At 36.2% G+C, this 17,428-nt stretch overlaps 1 protein-coding gene across 4 annotated transcripts in view; it reads left to right on the plus strand.

Moving 5' to 3' along the window:
• The window catches only part of LOC132798984 (AF4/FMR2 family member lilli), a 131,196-nt gene that overhangs the window by 240 nt on the left and 113,528 nt on the right, over positions 1 to 17,428 (plus strand). The window contains exons 1-2 of one of the 4 annotated variants that reach the window (XM_060811063.1): positions 23 to 494; positions 4,778 to 5,255. Coding sequence is in view for 1 of the 4 variants with exons in the window: in XM_060811067.1 (XP_060667050.1) it covers positions 5,221 to 5,255 (35 nt within the window). In the remaining 3 variants the exon portion in view is untranslated. Of the gene's footprint in view, positions 1 to 22; positions 495 to 2,152; positions 2,466 to 4,609; positions 5,256 to 17,428 lie in introns of those variants that run through there. The other 3 variants (XM_060811064.1, XM_060811065.1, XM_060811067.1) reach the window with 3 other exon arrangements.

Here is a 17,428-nt window from a genome sequence, read left to right on the forward strand (position 1 = left end):
AGTGTCGCAGAATTTACTAGTTGCTGTTGGTGTATGCGTGCCCCACTCGTGCTTGTGTGTGTGCGTTTACGTGTGTGTGCGTATGTGTAAGCATGTGTAATTGTGTTAGTGACTTTGACTGCATTTTGCGTACGTTTTTCTTTTGTTGTTGATTAAAATGTAATACATAAAAAGAACAACAACAACAAAGTCGCAAGGCAATAGCCGCCCTAAACACAACAACAACAATTAATTTGCTGCTATACAACACTACAACACTGGTGAAAGAGAAACACACACACACCAAAAAAATAGCAGCATGTCGCATTCAATGTATGCGTGTGTGAGTGTGTGTGTGTGTCGCTGTCGTCGTCTCGTCACAACGTTTGCATGTATGCGTGCGTGTGTGTGTTGATTAGTAGTATTTGTGTTAAATAATGTTTAAACATTTCTTTATTTCGCACAACGAACACAACAACAATATTTTTGATGCGTTTGCATTTTAATTCAAAAAGGTGAGTAACTTAACATCAGTTTATATATTTTTGTTAAAAACAAATGCCACACACAAGAGTTGTAAGTCAAAAGTTTCGCCCCTTCTCTCTCCCGCTGCAAAGCATTTTTGCAAGCTCGCTCTCCCTGTCTAGCTGTCTCCTCTTAATTTCATTGCGCCTCATTTTTTTAGTGTAATTTTTGTAGTTGTCTTTTTTTTTAATTTTAATTTGCTATGCGCGATTCGCGCGCTTATTGTGAATGCGCAAAGCACACAAACAAAACGTCAAATGTCAGACAAGCCGCCACTCTCTTGAGTCGCTCTCCCGCTCTTGCTCTCTCCACACTCCCGCTCTCAGTAAGTGTCTGCGTGTGTGAGTCAGATTTGTTTTTGTACAATTTACTTTTGATGTGCAAAACTAAAAACTCTTGTTTGAAACACGTAAATCAACTAATTTTTGCTTTTGCTACTGCTCTTGAATTGTTTTTGCTTTTGCTGTTATTGCTATGTATTTATTCTATTATCTGTGCAACTCACACATAAACACGCCTGGTCAACACACACGTACACATACACCTTAACACATTTCTGATAAGACTTTTAATTGTTTGAAACGGACATGCCAATAAAAACTAAAGAAAAATGCTCGACTATAAAATTGTTTATTTTTAGCACAAATTTCGCACAATTTTAATCGGCAGAAAAATGATAAAATAGAAAATTAAATTGTATGCACCTTTCAAATACTGCATAAAGTAAGTTTTTAAATTCTTATCGAACATCGAGCATTGAGAGCGTTGTTATCGATAACAACTGACGTAATGTTGTAAATTTGCGTCTCATTCAAAGTCTATCAAAGGTCGCTAGATAAGCATCTTAAATCTTTGAGCCTCGCAAAGTATTTTCTCTATGTAATTCGTAATTCTTCAAACAAATCTGTAATGGTGCTAATTGACGAATCTTTAATATGTTGTTGATCCCCCATAACAATTATCAATGTTTATCTAAACGAGCATTTAATACAATAACACATTTCATAAAGTCAAACAAACAAAAGCAATAGCATTTTGATGTTGTTGTCGTTATTCGCACGGTTTCAAATTCCAATGCATTGGCAACACTAACATTAACTAGCAACAACAAACACACGCATGCACACACTCACGCACATCAGCAAAAGTAACAACAAACAACAGGCGAAAACGTCAGGCGCGCTCTCTCTCGCTTGCTCTCTTTACTCTGCTTTTTGCTCTCAAACATTCATTCACAATTTTTATTGTCGCCGTGAGCGAAAGAGCGCACAAAACGGAATGCGCGGCAAAAACGTAGCAAACATATGTTGTTGTTGTCGTACAACAATACATTTTCGATACAATTTTTGAACAATTGAACTAAATACTGTTTTTTAATGATCTTCGGAAAACGCAATGCATCAGCAATGTTTGTGTGTGTGTCTTTAACTCATCATAAGATATTTTGCTGGCGCTCTCTCTCAAGTTTTGTCTCTCGCACTCTCCCAAGGCGAACTTTGCAGAGCGTGAGCGCCACCTGTTAAATAACAGTGCCTTAACATGCACAATTCGAGTCGAACATTGCTCTCCGCTAAGCACACTTAACATACCCGGTTAGCAGTTTGGCGCCAGTGTTAACAGTTTTGTTTTTTGTTGTTCCAACAGTAACAGAACGACGTCGCGCCGCATAAGATGTGTATGGAAAAAGCGAATAGCGACAAATCGTGAAATTTTTTTCTCATCCATCTGTACACGCGCCCGTCGAATCTAAAACGCCATGCTAAATAATAATATATAAATATGAAATAGAAATTATTGAAAAAATCAAAGTGTGTGTTAAAAGAAGTGCAATAAAGTGCAAGCAAAGAGCAAAAAAAAGAAAATCAAATCAAATGTGAAAAGCAAATTCAAATGTAAAAGCAAAAGCAAAATTCAAATATATATTTGTATGCATATATATAATGTATATGCATGTGTAATACGTAAGTTGTATTTATTAATTATTTATGACAAAGCAATAAAAACAAAACGCGTCACAATTACTCTGTTGCCGTCGCAGTCGCCGTCGTCGCAGTCGCAAGTAGAGCAACGCCGCGTTACCGTCGCTGCCGCCTGCCGCCCCCTGTTGACCAACGGGCCAACTAAACACGCATACACACTCACGTACACGCATCCATATACTTGAAATACAAATACATGCACAGTGCGAATTATTTTTATTATTATCGCTCTCGCTCGCTCCCTCACTTACTCGCTCAGACTCTAACAGCGCCTTTTGCAAATGTTATGCAAATAATTAATTAAAGCAAATAGCAAAAACAACAGCCACAGCAGCAGCCACAACAGTATAAAACACACTAAATTTCGCTTTCGCAAAGACAAAAAAATAACGTTATAGAAAAAGTGAAATGCGCATTGACTTCAAAGTTGTCTTTTTTTTTGTAAAATTTTTCAAACGTACTCTCTCGTACGCTCTCGCTCGCACGTAACGGAACTGCCGCCAAGACACTCTTATTGCTGTTGTTGTTGCTGTTAGGCAGCGGCGTCAAGCACAAAAAAAAAACGGGTATGCGTGCGTTGCCCTTTGGGTTGAGTTTGCCTATAACAGCAGCAGCAGCAACAACAACAACTGTGCATAACATAATGAATGAAATGTTACAAAAACAACAACAATAACAGCGCAGGCAATTTTGTGTGCTCTCTCACACACACACAGCCACAGGCAAGCATAAATACATAAGAATTTAGCGTATGCTGAGGCCATGTGACTGTATGAGTATTTATGTACATATGAAATCATTACACGTTGTGTCGTTTGACTTGTGCTCATCATGCTGTTGTTGTTCTTGCTGTGAAGTACATTTTTTGATTTTTATTTAACACCTGCTGTTTTTCCATCAACAACGCATCCAAAGTCGCAGCTGCTGCTACAAGCTACGAGAGCGTTGGCAACACAACTCGTGCCTTGCTTACAAATGTGGTTGGCAACGCTGCTCAATGCAATTGCGATCAACAGCTGTTAAGCAAAGAGTGAGAGAGGGAGAGAGAAATTGAGCCGAGTGAGAGAGGTCAAACTGATAGTGAGAGAGCCCTTAAATATCCTTGTGTGTGTGTTGTTGTTGTTGTTGCTAATGTTGATGTTGTTGTTATTACTTATGTAAACTTCGTTAGAGAGCACTAAGGATAGAGAAGGATGACACTATAAAATATCGTATTCTTTGTAATGATTGTTGTACTTGTTGTTGTTTTAAATATTTTTCGTGTATCTCAAACTTTTCGAGTATCTGGTCACACACAAAAGAAAATAAGCACAAACACCGATAAATACATTTATGTTGTTGATATTATTGGGTGCATTATCATCGTGATCATCTTTTTTAATAATGCAATTTCACTTTACAGCCCAGAAAACACACAAAACAAAACGAAAACTTAATAATAAATCATAATTAAAAGCGCCTCAACAAAACAAGCAATAAATAATACAACAAGAAAGCCGAGCAAAACACAAAACAAAAAAATGTATTAATAAAATAATAGAATAATATATATATATATATATAATTATTGAAAACATCGTAGCCATTAGCTTTAACAAGAGGAAAAACCTAACAAAACGCATAACATTTTATGAGCAGCAAACTTATAAAGCCTATAAAAAAGTACGCCTTCCAATAGTTATTATACTATTATATATATATACAATATATCGTTATATATACATACATATATCATTACATCATTACTTACATAAAAAAAAATATTGTAGCACTTGGACAAAATGCAAAAATTTCGATAATGCGAAAAGTGCGTTAAACGATGCAATCAAATCTTTAACTAATACATTAATTAATATTAATTCCAAATCGTATATACACCAACTATATATACACGCATATATTTCATATAACAACGAACAACTAAATAATTAATTATTATCAGCTTGCTAACAACTATAAAGAAAACATAAAACTAAATTCAACGCAATTACTTTAGCAAATTTACTTTAAACAAAATAAGAATATATATTAAATTACGAGTAGATATAAAATATTAGCAAGTGCATATTCTAAAATTTAACAACAACAATTTTTCTATGCGCCCAAAGTGCTTAAGTAACAACGACAACAACAAGAACAACAACAAATATCAAATTCCCCATAAACACAATAACAACAATAACAATGTAAAATAACAACAAAATCAACCTCAATCAACATTGTAAATCGAGCAATATTACTCATACAAAAATTATTAAACTTATAATTGTTAAATGTTAACTAAACCAACACAGCTACAACAACAGCAACAACAACAACAACAACACCAACGCCAGCAACCTGCCAATAATAAAAACAAGAGGAAAAGTAACACCAAAAACAACAACAGCAACCACAACTCATGCGGTGCTCAAAAGCCATCGCCAACTTTAACCTCTTCTCAACAGGAGCAGCACAAAATCAACAACAACTATTTCAACAACAACAACAACCACAAGTGTTTAAAGCTACAGAGAGCAACGGCGTCGCCAATCGCCGCTCGCTCTCAATATCTCAGGAGTTGTTGTTGTTGCACAATTATTAACGTTGGATTAACCTCCCCCCACCACCACCACCTTCCGTCACCTGCCAACCAAGGTTCTAATGTAGGGGAAATACCAGCAACAACAACAACAACAATCGCGTCAACAGCAGCAACAGCAAACGACAACAACCACAACGTCAGCAGCAACGGGACATGGATATTCATATGAAAAAACTAACGAAACCACGGTAAGCTTACATTCTCAATTACTATATACTATAATATACCATACTATATACTATAAAATACTATATATGTACTATACTATATACCAATATCCTCTAACGATTTACGATAAGGGGAAAACCCTTAAAAATGGGGGATTTTTCTTAATCGATTGACAGGGAATTTCCTAAAAAAACAGAAGATTTAAAAAGCATGAAATCGTAATATTATGGTATTAAATTGATTTCTTCGCCTTTTTTTTTAATTTCAATTGTTATAGAATGATAACAAAGTGTTATTTAATCATACAGTGAAGTATTAAAAACACAAGCATTGTTTTAGAACATTTTAAATGTTAATTTCTTTTTGAGATCTGTTTAGTAAACTTACGGTAAGGGAATGGTAAAAAAAAACTGAAATTTTAATCAAGTTTTTTATAGCTCTAAACACTTATCTTGTTTCGAAAGATAAGACATTTATTTTTAACAATCAAAAAATGAATTTTAATGAATAAGATTGCAGCTGCGGCGAAGAGCTTTTAAAACATCCCCTGGGATTCTTTCTTTTCGCAGAGTCAAAAAACTTTATAATATGGCTATTTAATATGTTCGTATAGTTTATATTTATAATCTATACTGGGATAATTCGTAAATTTTGTGAAAGAAGATATTGACTGAGTATTTTACATGTGAATTTCTTACTTATGAAAATAATATTTGTCTGTTCACACTTTCGGTTTTTGGCGGCATTATTTTCCGCATTGTAAATCTTGAACAGATTTCTCATCGTTCCCAAAATGAGTTACCTCCCCCAAATATCTAAATGTTTGAGATCCAAGTTTTGTTGAATATAAATCAGTTTAGAAATTAGTCTATTAAGTGTTCAGTTAATTATAGTTCTGGACTATATAAAAAGATCGTTTATTTGAAATAGGGTTTTAATAGGTTTGTCATCGTTTCCAAATGAAAATAAGCTCAACATATTCCCCGAGCAGTTTTGTAATACGCAAAAGATATTCAATATAAACAAGACAAGCTGCTTTTCCCTAATGCCACATTACTCACACATACTCACACACACACATGAACATGGGAAAATGATGCGGAAATTCGCAGACACAAGTTTTCTTTCCATTTGCTGCTTTTGGTGGGTTCCGAGTATAAAACTTTTCTCATTTCTGCCTCGCGCTCTCGCAACCCTTTTTATATTCTTTATATTATTTTCGCCTGTGCTTCTCTATTTTGCTGTCGCTTCTCTTCTTCTTGCTCTGCTTCTTCTTCACCGTCTTCTTCTTCTTGTTGGGCTATCAATGAGCTGCGGCGACCACTAAAATGTATAATTGAAAATTGCACGCCCACATTACGACTTTGCAATGCCGCCTGAAATGGAGTGAGCGAGACAGCACTATAAAATGCTCCCCAGTTGCTTTTAGCGCCATACAATAAACAGAGCAAAAGCAGCACAAGCAACTAGAGTATGAAGATAACAGATGGAACCAAAGTGAGAGAGCGTGAGAGAGAGAGAGGGACGGAGGGAGGAATATGTGCTGTCAAGTTTGCGGTTTTTAACTCGCTCCCGCTCTCTCCCCCCTCCTGCCGCTACAATTTAGTGTGGCCACCTTGACCAAAGTAGAAAAATCTAAAAGTTTTTTTTTCTCTTTCTTTCTACTTTACGTACGAGTTTATAGTAGATTTTAGCCGGCGTCGTCGTCGTCGCCACGCACTGTTTCATTCCCCTCACTCTCTCCACTCTTCACTCTACTTCACTTTAAGCATTGTGTGCAGTCTTCGCTGCAATTTGTCGAAAAGTTTTACTGTGCGCTAAAAGTTTAACCATAACAGATTTCTTTGCTGCGCTCCAACAACGTCCATTTCTTGAGGGCCGAAAAACTCAAACTCGCAACTTCTCAATTTGACTCTCTCTGTCTCTGACTGAAATCGTCTCCCCTTCCCAGCTCTCATGCTTATTACCCTCTGTGCTGTGGGTTGTCGGCGCAGTTAACAACCGTATAAACCTGCATACCTAATTTGACGAGCTCAACCAGTTTCATTAGATATTTTCATTTGTAAAAACTTCTGCTTGTTTGTTCGTTCATTCGTTCGTTCGTCTGTTTGTTTGTTTTTCTTTCATAATCAACAAGCTGCTGCAAAGAGACGAACGGCATTTTCTGTGCCCCATAAAACTGAATTAGTTATTTGGAAAATTCAGATACCGAGTGAGAGAATTTCTCAGTTACGAGCTCGATTTGAATTATTGCACACTTTTAGCACATTTTTATTAAGCAGAAAGATCATGTTTTATTATCTTTTTTTTATTTGTTCAATCACAATTGTAATATATTTGCCTATGCTGTAAAAAGGAAATCAAATTGGTTACAGAATATTTATTAGAACATTTTAGATCTCAAACTTCAATAAGTAAATTGGTTACAGAATATTTATGACAATATTTTAGATCTGAAATTTCAACAATTTTAAATAAAGTCCTCTAATGAAACTATTTGTAAGGCTATAAATTTTGAAAAATGTTTATCCAAGCTAAACAAAGTTATTCATTTTACTTCTAATTATGTAATTAGATATGTATCGAATATCAATTCAAATATTTCGTATGTAAATTGTCAACTTCTATCAATAAAGTTATACTAAACTTATAGGAAAATTTAAATTAACCATTAATAATAATAATTCTTTAAGACACAAACAATTTCAATACATTTTTCTAAGCTAAACAAGTGTATTTTTATCATTTTTGGTAAGACAAATCAAATTTACATTTAGTCTTATTTTGATATTTACATAAACTCCTCTTAAAACATGCTTTAAACCAACAACAACTCATTGCAATATGCTTATTTAAAGTTGTAAAAGCATTAGCGATATATTTTCTTTGAGTGCAAATTGAAAATGCGCAGATAAAATTTTAATTTTTCTAAAATTGCAATTTTAATGTGTGTCTAACGCGCGAGTTGGCCGCAATCGCAATCTCCATCCGACATTCCGCCACTCAATGCTGCGCTCTTCCCTCTCTATCTCTCTCTCTTTCTCGCTTACTCCGTTTTTTGTGCCCTTGCCGTGTCCTGGCTGAACACACACACACATACACAGACACATAGACGACTGCAAGTTTCTGGTTTTTGTGGCTTTACTCATCCTCTCTCTCTCCTTTATTTCCATCTCTCTCACCTAGTCGCTTTCGACCCTCTGTTGTCATGGCTAAAAAAGCGAATTTCTTTCGTTGAATTATTTAAATTTGTCAGTGTGTGAATGTGTGTGACAATGAGTTAGTGTGCGTGTGCTTGTGTCAGTTATGAATAGTTAAGTGAGTGCAAGTGCTGCAAGCTGCCTTTTCATTTTCATTATATGCAGAGGCCCCTCTAGGGAACCGAAAGGGCCCTTAATGATAAATGGTATATTGCTATAGCGATTCGCCATCTAAATTTCATTTCCAATGACCTTTCATTCCTCATCATGATGTTCGCACAACTCGATGATTAGCTTATTTTTCCGTTTAAATTGATTCCATCGTTAAGCCAAGAATGTAGAAGTGTCTTTTTTCCAATCAAAGTGCCGACTTAATTACCTGTTCTCATTAATTATGTACAAAGAAAGCCTACTAATTGCTTAAAAGCTTTTAAAGTTCAGCGAAGTAATTTCACAATTAACCGAAATCATGGATTTATTTATGCTTTTAATCTGTATTATGTTAAATTCGTATCTAAACAACATTTTAATTTGAAGCAATCGTCTCAAAATTTGTACATTTTGATATGTGCCTTAAGTTATGTATGTTAAAAAGCTTCTAAAAGTTTGCTTACGTTTTTAAAGTTTATGCGTTACTTAGGCTAATCTGTATTACCTAGGATAATCTGTATTACTTTAAAGTACTACCTAAACAACACTGTTATAATAAAGTTTAAAAGTTATTTGATCAAATCTTTACAGAATATCATACGATTTAATTTTGGCTTTAAGCTTTGTCAAAGCTTCTAAAAGATTACATGCGCTTTTAAAGTTTATTTGTTACTTAGGTGGATAATCTGTATTATTTAGAAGTAATACTTAAACAACACAGTTATGACAAAGTTAAAAAGTGATTTGAAGCGATCTTCTCAAATTTTATACCATTTGAAATGTGTTTTGAGCTTTGTTAAAGCTTATTAAAGTTTAGATACGTTTTTTAAATATTTTGTGGTAATTTATACCAAACTTTTCATACAACTTGTAGTTTAATTAACATTTAAATTAATCTCTAGTATTTTCTCTTTTGAAGTAAGAATATCCGCTATCAATAAATTAAACTTCCATCTAATTGAAAGCACATAAGAATTTTGTTCCTACCATTATTGATAGATAAAAAGTTATTAAAGCTCATCAGTAAATTAAAGTTTCATCTAATTGAAAATTGGCAAGATTTTTACCTTAAGCATTTGCAAGAATAATAATTCGAAATATTCATAGATTAAAGGTTAATAAAGCTCATCTGCAATCAGTAAATGTTTAATTAGCTCTTTCAGCAGTTGCCATTGCCACACAGTTTTTCCTGTTTTCCCATTTTCCCATGCGCCAGTGAAACTTCCCCCGTGCAGCGACACATGTCCAATAATTGTCGCTATCATTGGGTCGCTCATCATTAAGCCAAGGGGAAGCTTAACGGAACGTATACAAAAGGCAAACAAGTCGAATGCGAATGTGAACCCCTCACAAGAGGAAAAATACCGAAGAACAGCACCAAACAAAATACGGAATAAGAAATGTGTAGTTTAAAGTGGTTGACTGTAAGATACCCGATAAAATGTTGAAAAGTTGCAAAATACTTATCTGAATTATTTTTTTAAGTTCTTTCCTTTATACTCTTTAATGTTTCTGAGATCTACTTAGTTTTTAATTCCGGAAATTATATACTTTATATACAGTCTGGAATACCTTTCTTTTCCTTGGCTACCGGGTGTCAAAAGCACGTATAAATGTTAAGGGAAGTGATTTACTTTATCGATGGACGGACGCATAAAACAATTTGGCAGGCAGTCTGGCTCTCTCTTTTCTTTCTCTCACTCTCTCCCTCTCTCTGTCTTTGTTGGAGAGCGCATTCTTTAGTGCCATCTCTTTCATTTGCATCCCTCAAGTGGGCGCAGAAACATCTGTCATGGCTGCCCAACAAAAATCCTTTTCCTTTTCTGTCTTTTATTCTTTTTTGGCACAACAAAAAAAAGAATCTAAACGAATCACAGTGTGTTGTGTTGTGTCTGTGCTGTGTTGCGCGATTTTATAAGGTATGAAAATTATATATGCCCGACTGAGCAAAGGAGAAACATTCTCTTCTGGGTGGCAGTCTGAAGTATCCTTAGCATTTCTGACAGAGTCATAAAACTTGCGCGCAGGAAAAGTTTTGCACGCTTTCCTCTGATTTCACTCCTGCCTTCAGCCTGCTTTACATCCTTTCAAAACTGTTGCTGATTTATGATCTATGCTGGAGAGAGGGAAAGCGGGAAAGAGGGAATGGAGAACTGTCTGTTTAGTTTACATTCTCGCTCTCCAAGTTTGTGTGTGTGTGTCGCATTAAAATGACATAATAAAATGTATAATTTCGACATAAAAACTGGCAATCCTCTAGAGATTTCTTTCCCCTATTTTCCGCCCCCTCTTTTTCTCTCTCTCCTTTCGTCTGCTGTCCGGTTTGGTTTGCCTTTTGATTGTTGACTCTACGTGCGGCATATCAATTAGGTGTGTAGGTCAATAGTTTAAGTGTGTGCCACATAAAGAAGGAGGCAAGCCGTCTAGGGAGGGGAAACTGAAAGGAGTCGAGCAGTCTCGATGTCTCGATGTCTATTGGTTATTGGACTGGGCGTGGCGTTTGGCCCCAAAAAGGGATTTTCGTCGTGGGTTTGGTTATTTGAACTAGAAATTGCACATGAATCATGAATTCAGTTTGATGTGTTATGTAAAGTGGAATGGACTTCTTCCAATTCGAAAACAAACACACATACACACAAACACAGAGAGACGGACACTCGTGTCTCATCTATTATGAATAGAGTGAATGCTGCGAGTTAGCACTGTGAATATGCCACGTATAAAGCCAATGAATACAACACACACTCGGACTATTTGTAATACTCGTTGTTTGAATTTGTTAATGAATCATTCGTTTGGCTAATCGTGCTGCAGTTGCCATCCATTTGAATAGGCTAGAGCTTGATGTCGACAGTGATTCATGAACCATATGTATGCTTGACTGCTTTGTTAACCCCATTCCAACTATATGTCTGTCTCTCTATCTATCTGTCTGCTTGCTTCCATGCACATTGGTCTGTCAGCTTTGAAGCTACTTTGATGTAGCTGGTTAGTCTGGTTGGTCTGTCTTTAGAAGGTAGATATCAAAAACAGAAGATTAGGGTGACTATATCACATAGTATTATAATATTTTAAAATCTAAACTTTTGTTTCTCTTTTAGTTTGTTATCCACTATAAGAAGGTAAACATCGTTAACAGTAGCTAACAGTTGGATAGGATGACTATGTTATATAGTTCCTATAAGAAAGATCTTTCCAAAATATAGATAATTTTTAATTGCTACTGCAATCGGATCTCAATTGCTGCTTTGGCTCACAATCTGCTATATTTTTCACTATATAGTATATTTGTAATCCAATAGTATATTGATGTCATAAAAAAGACTTCAGTATATTTAAGTATTTTTTTCGGATTATTAATTAGGTATGAACACTTGGAATGTAAGAGTATGCTGATATTCCAGAAAAAAGCCTTTGGTATATTTGGGTATTTTTCGGTATATTAACTAGGCATATTTTAAGAATAATACCGCACTATTTTACTATTATCGAGCACACTCCACAGTGGCTTTCTTGTTTTTATTTAATATACAAAGTTGGTAATATATAATATTGAATAATTAGAATAGATGAACTATTTTGATTTTTTAAATATCTCTTTAAAACTAAAAATTAGCTTAAACCAACTATTTTGATCTTTCAAATATCTCTTCATAATTAAACATTTGCTCAATTCAACTATATTGATCCATAAAATATCTGTTCTTTGCTTAGAGAAACATAATTTCTCTATATAGTATGTTTGCCAGCTTCAAAGGATAGATATCGCAATAAATTACTGAAGGATATGAACACAATATGATATAGTAAAGTCATCTTAAGGCAGAATGATCTTTTTAATATAAAGATTAACTTTTTTGTTACTTTCAATATTTGATTCAAACTACAAAATTGTTCTTTGCTTTGTTGCCTCCTACATAAGTTTGCTAGATTTAATATATAAACTCTTAAGATATCGTATACTTCTATATAAAACTTCATTATGAAATGATTAATGAGTTAGATAATATATATTTGAGTAAAATTTCATAAGTAATCTTATTGCTCAGCTGATTTCTAAGAACTAAAAGAATGTGACTTATAGAGTGAGTTTAAATAAGTTTGCTATACTATCAATGCTATATCTTTTATTGCGAATACTTATCTGCACATTATTCAGTTAGTATCTTTGTGCATTCCATTTGTCACTTGTGCATAACTTGAAGAGTAATGCATTTAAGTTGCGGGCACACCTCGATGTCGACCTGTTTTTTAATGGCCAAGCCAAGCTCTTCTCTCTCTCTCTCTCTCTCTCTCTCTCTCTCTCTCTCTCTCTCACTCTCTCAAGGTGTCGCTGTGACTGAGAACTTGCCACCAAGAGTAGTTCCCTGTTGCACCTTGCCACACACACACACACACACATCTACTTTTGCACACTCACATACATAAGTGATTAACTGTTGCATGCGCTACTGTTGCCGGCCACGCCCATCAGCCGCTGAAGGACACTGGACGACTTTGTTGTCGTCGCCTTGGCGATGCTTTCCCTCTTCTCCTCTTCACCACCTCTGCTTTATGTGTCTGTCTGTGTGTGTGTGTGCCACTTAGAAGGCGCGACACACAAGTGTTTGCCACTTTAAGCCCACAACAACTGCAACTGCAACTGATACAGAGACAAGGACTCTGAGACTCAAATGGCTGCCAGGTCTTTAGCTGCCTTTAGCTTGGCATTTGGTGTTGATGCTCTGCAATTAAGAAACCCGATTGGATTGTATTGAGAAATTAAATTACTTGAGAAATTACTATGAGATATTGGCAAATATTAATACAATAAAAGAAAGGAGAAGTTGAGTAGCAATAGTAGTAAAAATATAAAAATATTTAATTCAAATTTTAATTATAATGAAGTAATATGATGTGTTATGAAATAAATACTCGGGAACCTCAAAGACGAAATCCAATGTTAGATAAAGTAATATGAAAACTAATAAACATTGTTATGCAAATGAACTATCAACACTTATATACAGACAATCCTGTTGGAATTTTTCTTTTTATTTTGAAGAAAACGGCAATTCAAAAGACTTATCAATGAAAAGAACTCTTCAATGTTATCACACAAGCAAAACAAGTCTCTAATATTTCATAAAATTTGTGTGAGATATTAATATGATGTTTTATATAATAAATACTTTTGGAACCTCGACAGTAAATACTAATGTCAGAGGAGAAAACTAATAAACAGGGTTACTTATTATGTATATTGGAAATATAAATATAGCATTTTCATTAGCTTTGCTGGGATTTGGATTTATTTCAAGGAAAATTCAATTCTAAACAGGTTTCAATGTATTGAAGTCCTTAAATGATATCTCACGGAAGTATTTTGAAACAAGTCTTTAAAGAATATCTCACAAAATTGTTATGTAATATCATATAGAAACTTGTTTGTCATTTTATATTATTTTTCTATAACTTGTTCCATTTCCGTTTCCCTTAAGGAGTCTTTGAAATCTTTAATTTTAAGTGAGGAATGTTGGAACAGCTCAAAAATGAAATGCTTAAAGTCAGAACGCATCAACATAAGGTAAAATGCCAACTGACAACGAAGGAGTCAAAAGCTAAGCTAAGAAAAAATAGAAATGCGGGAGTTTTAATAACGAAAAGGAAAAGAATTTTGTAAGAGAATGTGAGCAAAGTATTGCATGAACTAATCAATAGAACAAGGAACAATACAAGAGCAAAAGTTAAAAGAAACTTGAAAGAAAAATCGCTAAACTAGGACTTACCTACAGGGCAAGGTTGGGCCAGGGGGAGGAGGGAGGGGTGTGTCAACGAAGGGGTTCCTCAAGGCTATCAATATGAATAAAACCTTAACTAGAACTGTGTGTCATTGTTTTGCTGTTGCTGTTGCTTGGATCTGGGTTCGTAAGTTCTTGAGTTTACCCCGAGTTCTTGGGGCTTTCATCTAACCCCCCTCGAATCGAAGAACGAAAGAGGGAGAGAGAGAGAGAGAGAGAGAGAGTGAGAGGACGCGGAAGCAGTAAATAAGTTGCACTTTTGCACGCTGACAGCGAAAGCGGCGTTGCCAACTAAACTGTTTTGGGGTGCTGATGTCCTGATAGCTAGAAGGAGGGGAATGGGGCAGAAGGAGGAGGAGGAGTAGGAAGAGGATGAGGTGGAGGGATTGGGCCAAGTTAGTGTCCTTCGTGGCTTCGTGAACTGCAAATAAAAACAAAAACTTATTTGCCATTTATTTGCAGTTGACGTTTTTTTCTCTGTGCTCTCTTTCATTCCCTCTCGGTCTGTCGTCTCTTTCCTGCTTGCTGCTGTTATTAATATTGACAGCAAGATGTGTGTGAGTGTGTTAGGGGGGGGAAGGATACTGGCAGGACCTCGCCTCGACGACAAGCCTTTGGGGGTCGCTCTTGTTTGTTTGTTTTTGTGCTTAATGCGCTGAACTGGACGCCGTCCAGCGACTTGCCTTGAGGGAGATTCTCTCTTTCTCTCTCCCCACCCAAAACCCAGTTTCTCAGTTATATATTTCCTCTTCTTCTTTCACTGTCGTCTGTCGCTTCATTCGGTCCACTCAAGCATTTCCGGTGTAGGGATAAATTTGTCGTGGTTGAAATTATTGTAACCTGAAGCTTTACTGAAGGACTTTTTAATGAATGTTCGATTGTTGTGTGTGGTCCTCCAGTGCCTTCCTCTTCTGCTCTGCTCATCTTCGCGTGAGAAACTTCCGCTAACTGTCAGAGTATTTCAATTTATCGAGTCTGTGTTTTCAAATATTGTTTTATGTCAAATAATAATTAACAATAAATAATAGGCTGTAGGCTTAGCAATTATATTAGGTTGGCCAAAAAGTCTTGCGGTATTTTTATTGAATTTTCAATTGTTCATAAAATTGGTTAGAATAATGCGATTTAAGTCAAATATGCGCCGTTTTGTTCGATGACGAGTTCCCAACGAGATGCCAACTTCATAATGCCCCTCTTATAGAAGCTCGCTTTTCTATTGGCAAAAAACTCGGAGAGCCAATTTTCACAGGACTCTCTTGTGGCCAATTTCCGACTACCAAGGTCGTTCGCCATGGACAGAAATAGGTGGTAATCACTTGGTGCGAGATCCGGACTATACGGTGGATGCAATCCCATCCGAACTCCCGGAGCTTCTGGCGCGTCTCCAAAGATGTGTGTGGCCTGGCGTTGTCCTGATGGAAGACAATTCGGCCTCTGTTGACCAAAGATGGCCTCTTCTGCTTGAGTGCTGCATTCAAGCGGTCCAGTTGTTGGCAGTACAGGTCCGAATTGAGCGTTTGGCCATAGGAGAGCAGCTCATAGTGGATGATTCCCTGCCAATCCCACCAAACACACAGAAGAACCTTCCTGGCCGTCAATCCAAGCTTGGCCACCGTCTGGGCAGCTTCACCGCTTTTCGACCACGACCGTTTGCGCTTCACGTTATCGTAAGTGATCCACTTTTCATCGCCAGTCACCATCCGCTTCAAAAACGGGTCGATTTTATTGCGATTCAGAAGCGATTCGCATGCATCCATACGGCCAAAAATGTTTTTTTGCGTCAAGTCGTGTGGCACCCATACATCTAGCTTTTTTTTTAATCCAAGCTTCTTCAAATGGTTTAAAACGGTTTGATGACTCATGCCAAGCTCTTGGCCGATGCTACGGGTGCTACTATGCCGATCTCTTTCGATCAATTCGGCGATTTTATCGCAATTTTCAACGACAGGCCTTCCGGACCGTGGCGCATCTTCGACCACCTCCGCACCAGAACGAAAACGTTGAAACCATCGTTGTGCGGTGGAAACAATAAATCAAACACGTGTTAGCGCGGGAAAAGAGCTTTCCAAAAAGGTATCGCATGAACCGATTCGATAAATAGAACTAGAACTACGCGCTTGCAAAGACACCTATCGGAAATACCGCAAGACTTTTTGGCCAACCTAATATGTAGTTTTTGCTTAAATACACTATCGATTGATATTCACACTATTGAATTTATCGCGTTCACAAACTATCGATAACGACAACAAAAATTAGACTGTCAATAAATGTTGCTCACTATTATTGTTTATTTCTTGCTAAACGATACATCATTATTGCAATCGAGACTATCAATTAGTATCAATAACTTTACTATCGAGCTTTTCGCTTGTTTATCGATTCGTGAATAATCGCTCTAATCGATAACTACGAGTGGAATTGTGGTGGCAATAAATTGATATTGAAATTGCTTATAGAACATGAGCATAATACAAGTACTCGTAAAATATATGAACCACTTTTATTACTTTTATGGATTTCTCAACCCTCGTTAGCTTCTCTCTTCCCATCTCTTTCGCACTTGCTGCCATCTCCCTTTAACAAACCACACACACACACACACACTTTTGCACGTCACGCAATGGTTAACTGAAGAACTTTTGTCAATGCCTTTTTAACCCTTTTTTTCTTTTTCCTATTTCCATTAAATGTCGAATATACATTTTTCATAACTGAAATGTAGGACAACCCTCAGAAGTGGAAGTCCTCGGTCGCTCCTGTGTGTGTCCTGTGTCCTGTGCTTTGTCCTCCTTCTGATTGCATTGGGAATACCGAGCATAACATGCAGTCAGGTTGATAATTGTTGTTGCTGTTGTTGTGGTTGGGTTTTGTTTCACTTAATTGTGTGTGTAGCATTCATGAGGAAAAACATTCATTTCATTCATTTATGATTGATACGAAAATTACATAGTACTTCTTGTAGATTGTAATTATATTTGAGTGCATTATCCCAGTTGCAGATATTTCCATTTCGTATTCATAACTTCAATTATTTGAATGTTAATCTCACTAATTAAGATT

This window comes from Drosophila nasuta, chromosome 2L, assembly GCF_023558535.2.
Source record: "Drosophila nasuta strain 15112-1781.00 chromosome 2L, ASM2355853v1, whole genome shotgun sequence".
Taxonomy (NCBI): domain Eukaryota; kingdom Metazoa; phylum Arthropoda; class Insecta; order Diptera; family Drosophilidae; genus Drosophila; species Drosophila nasuta.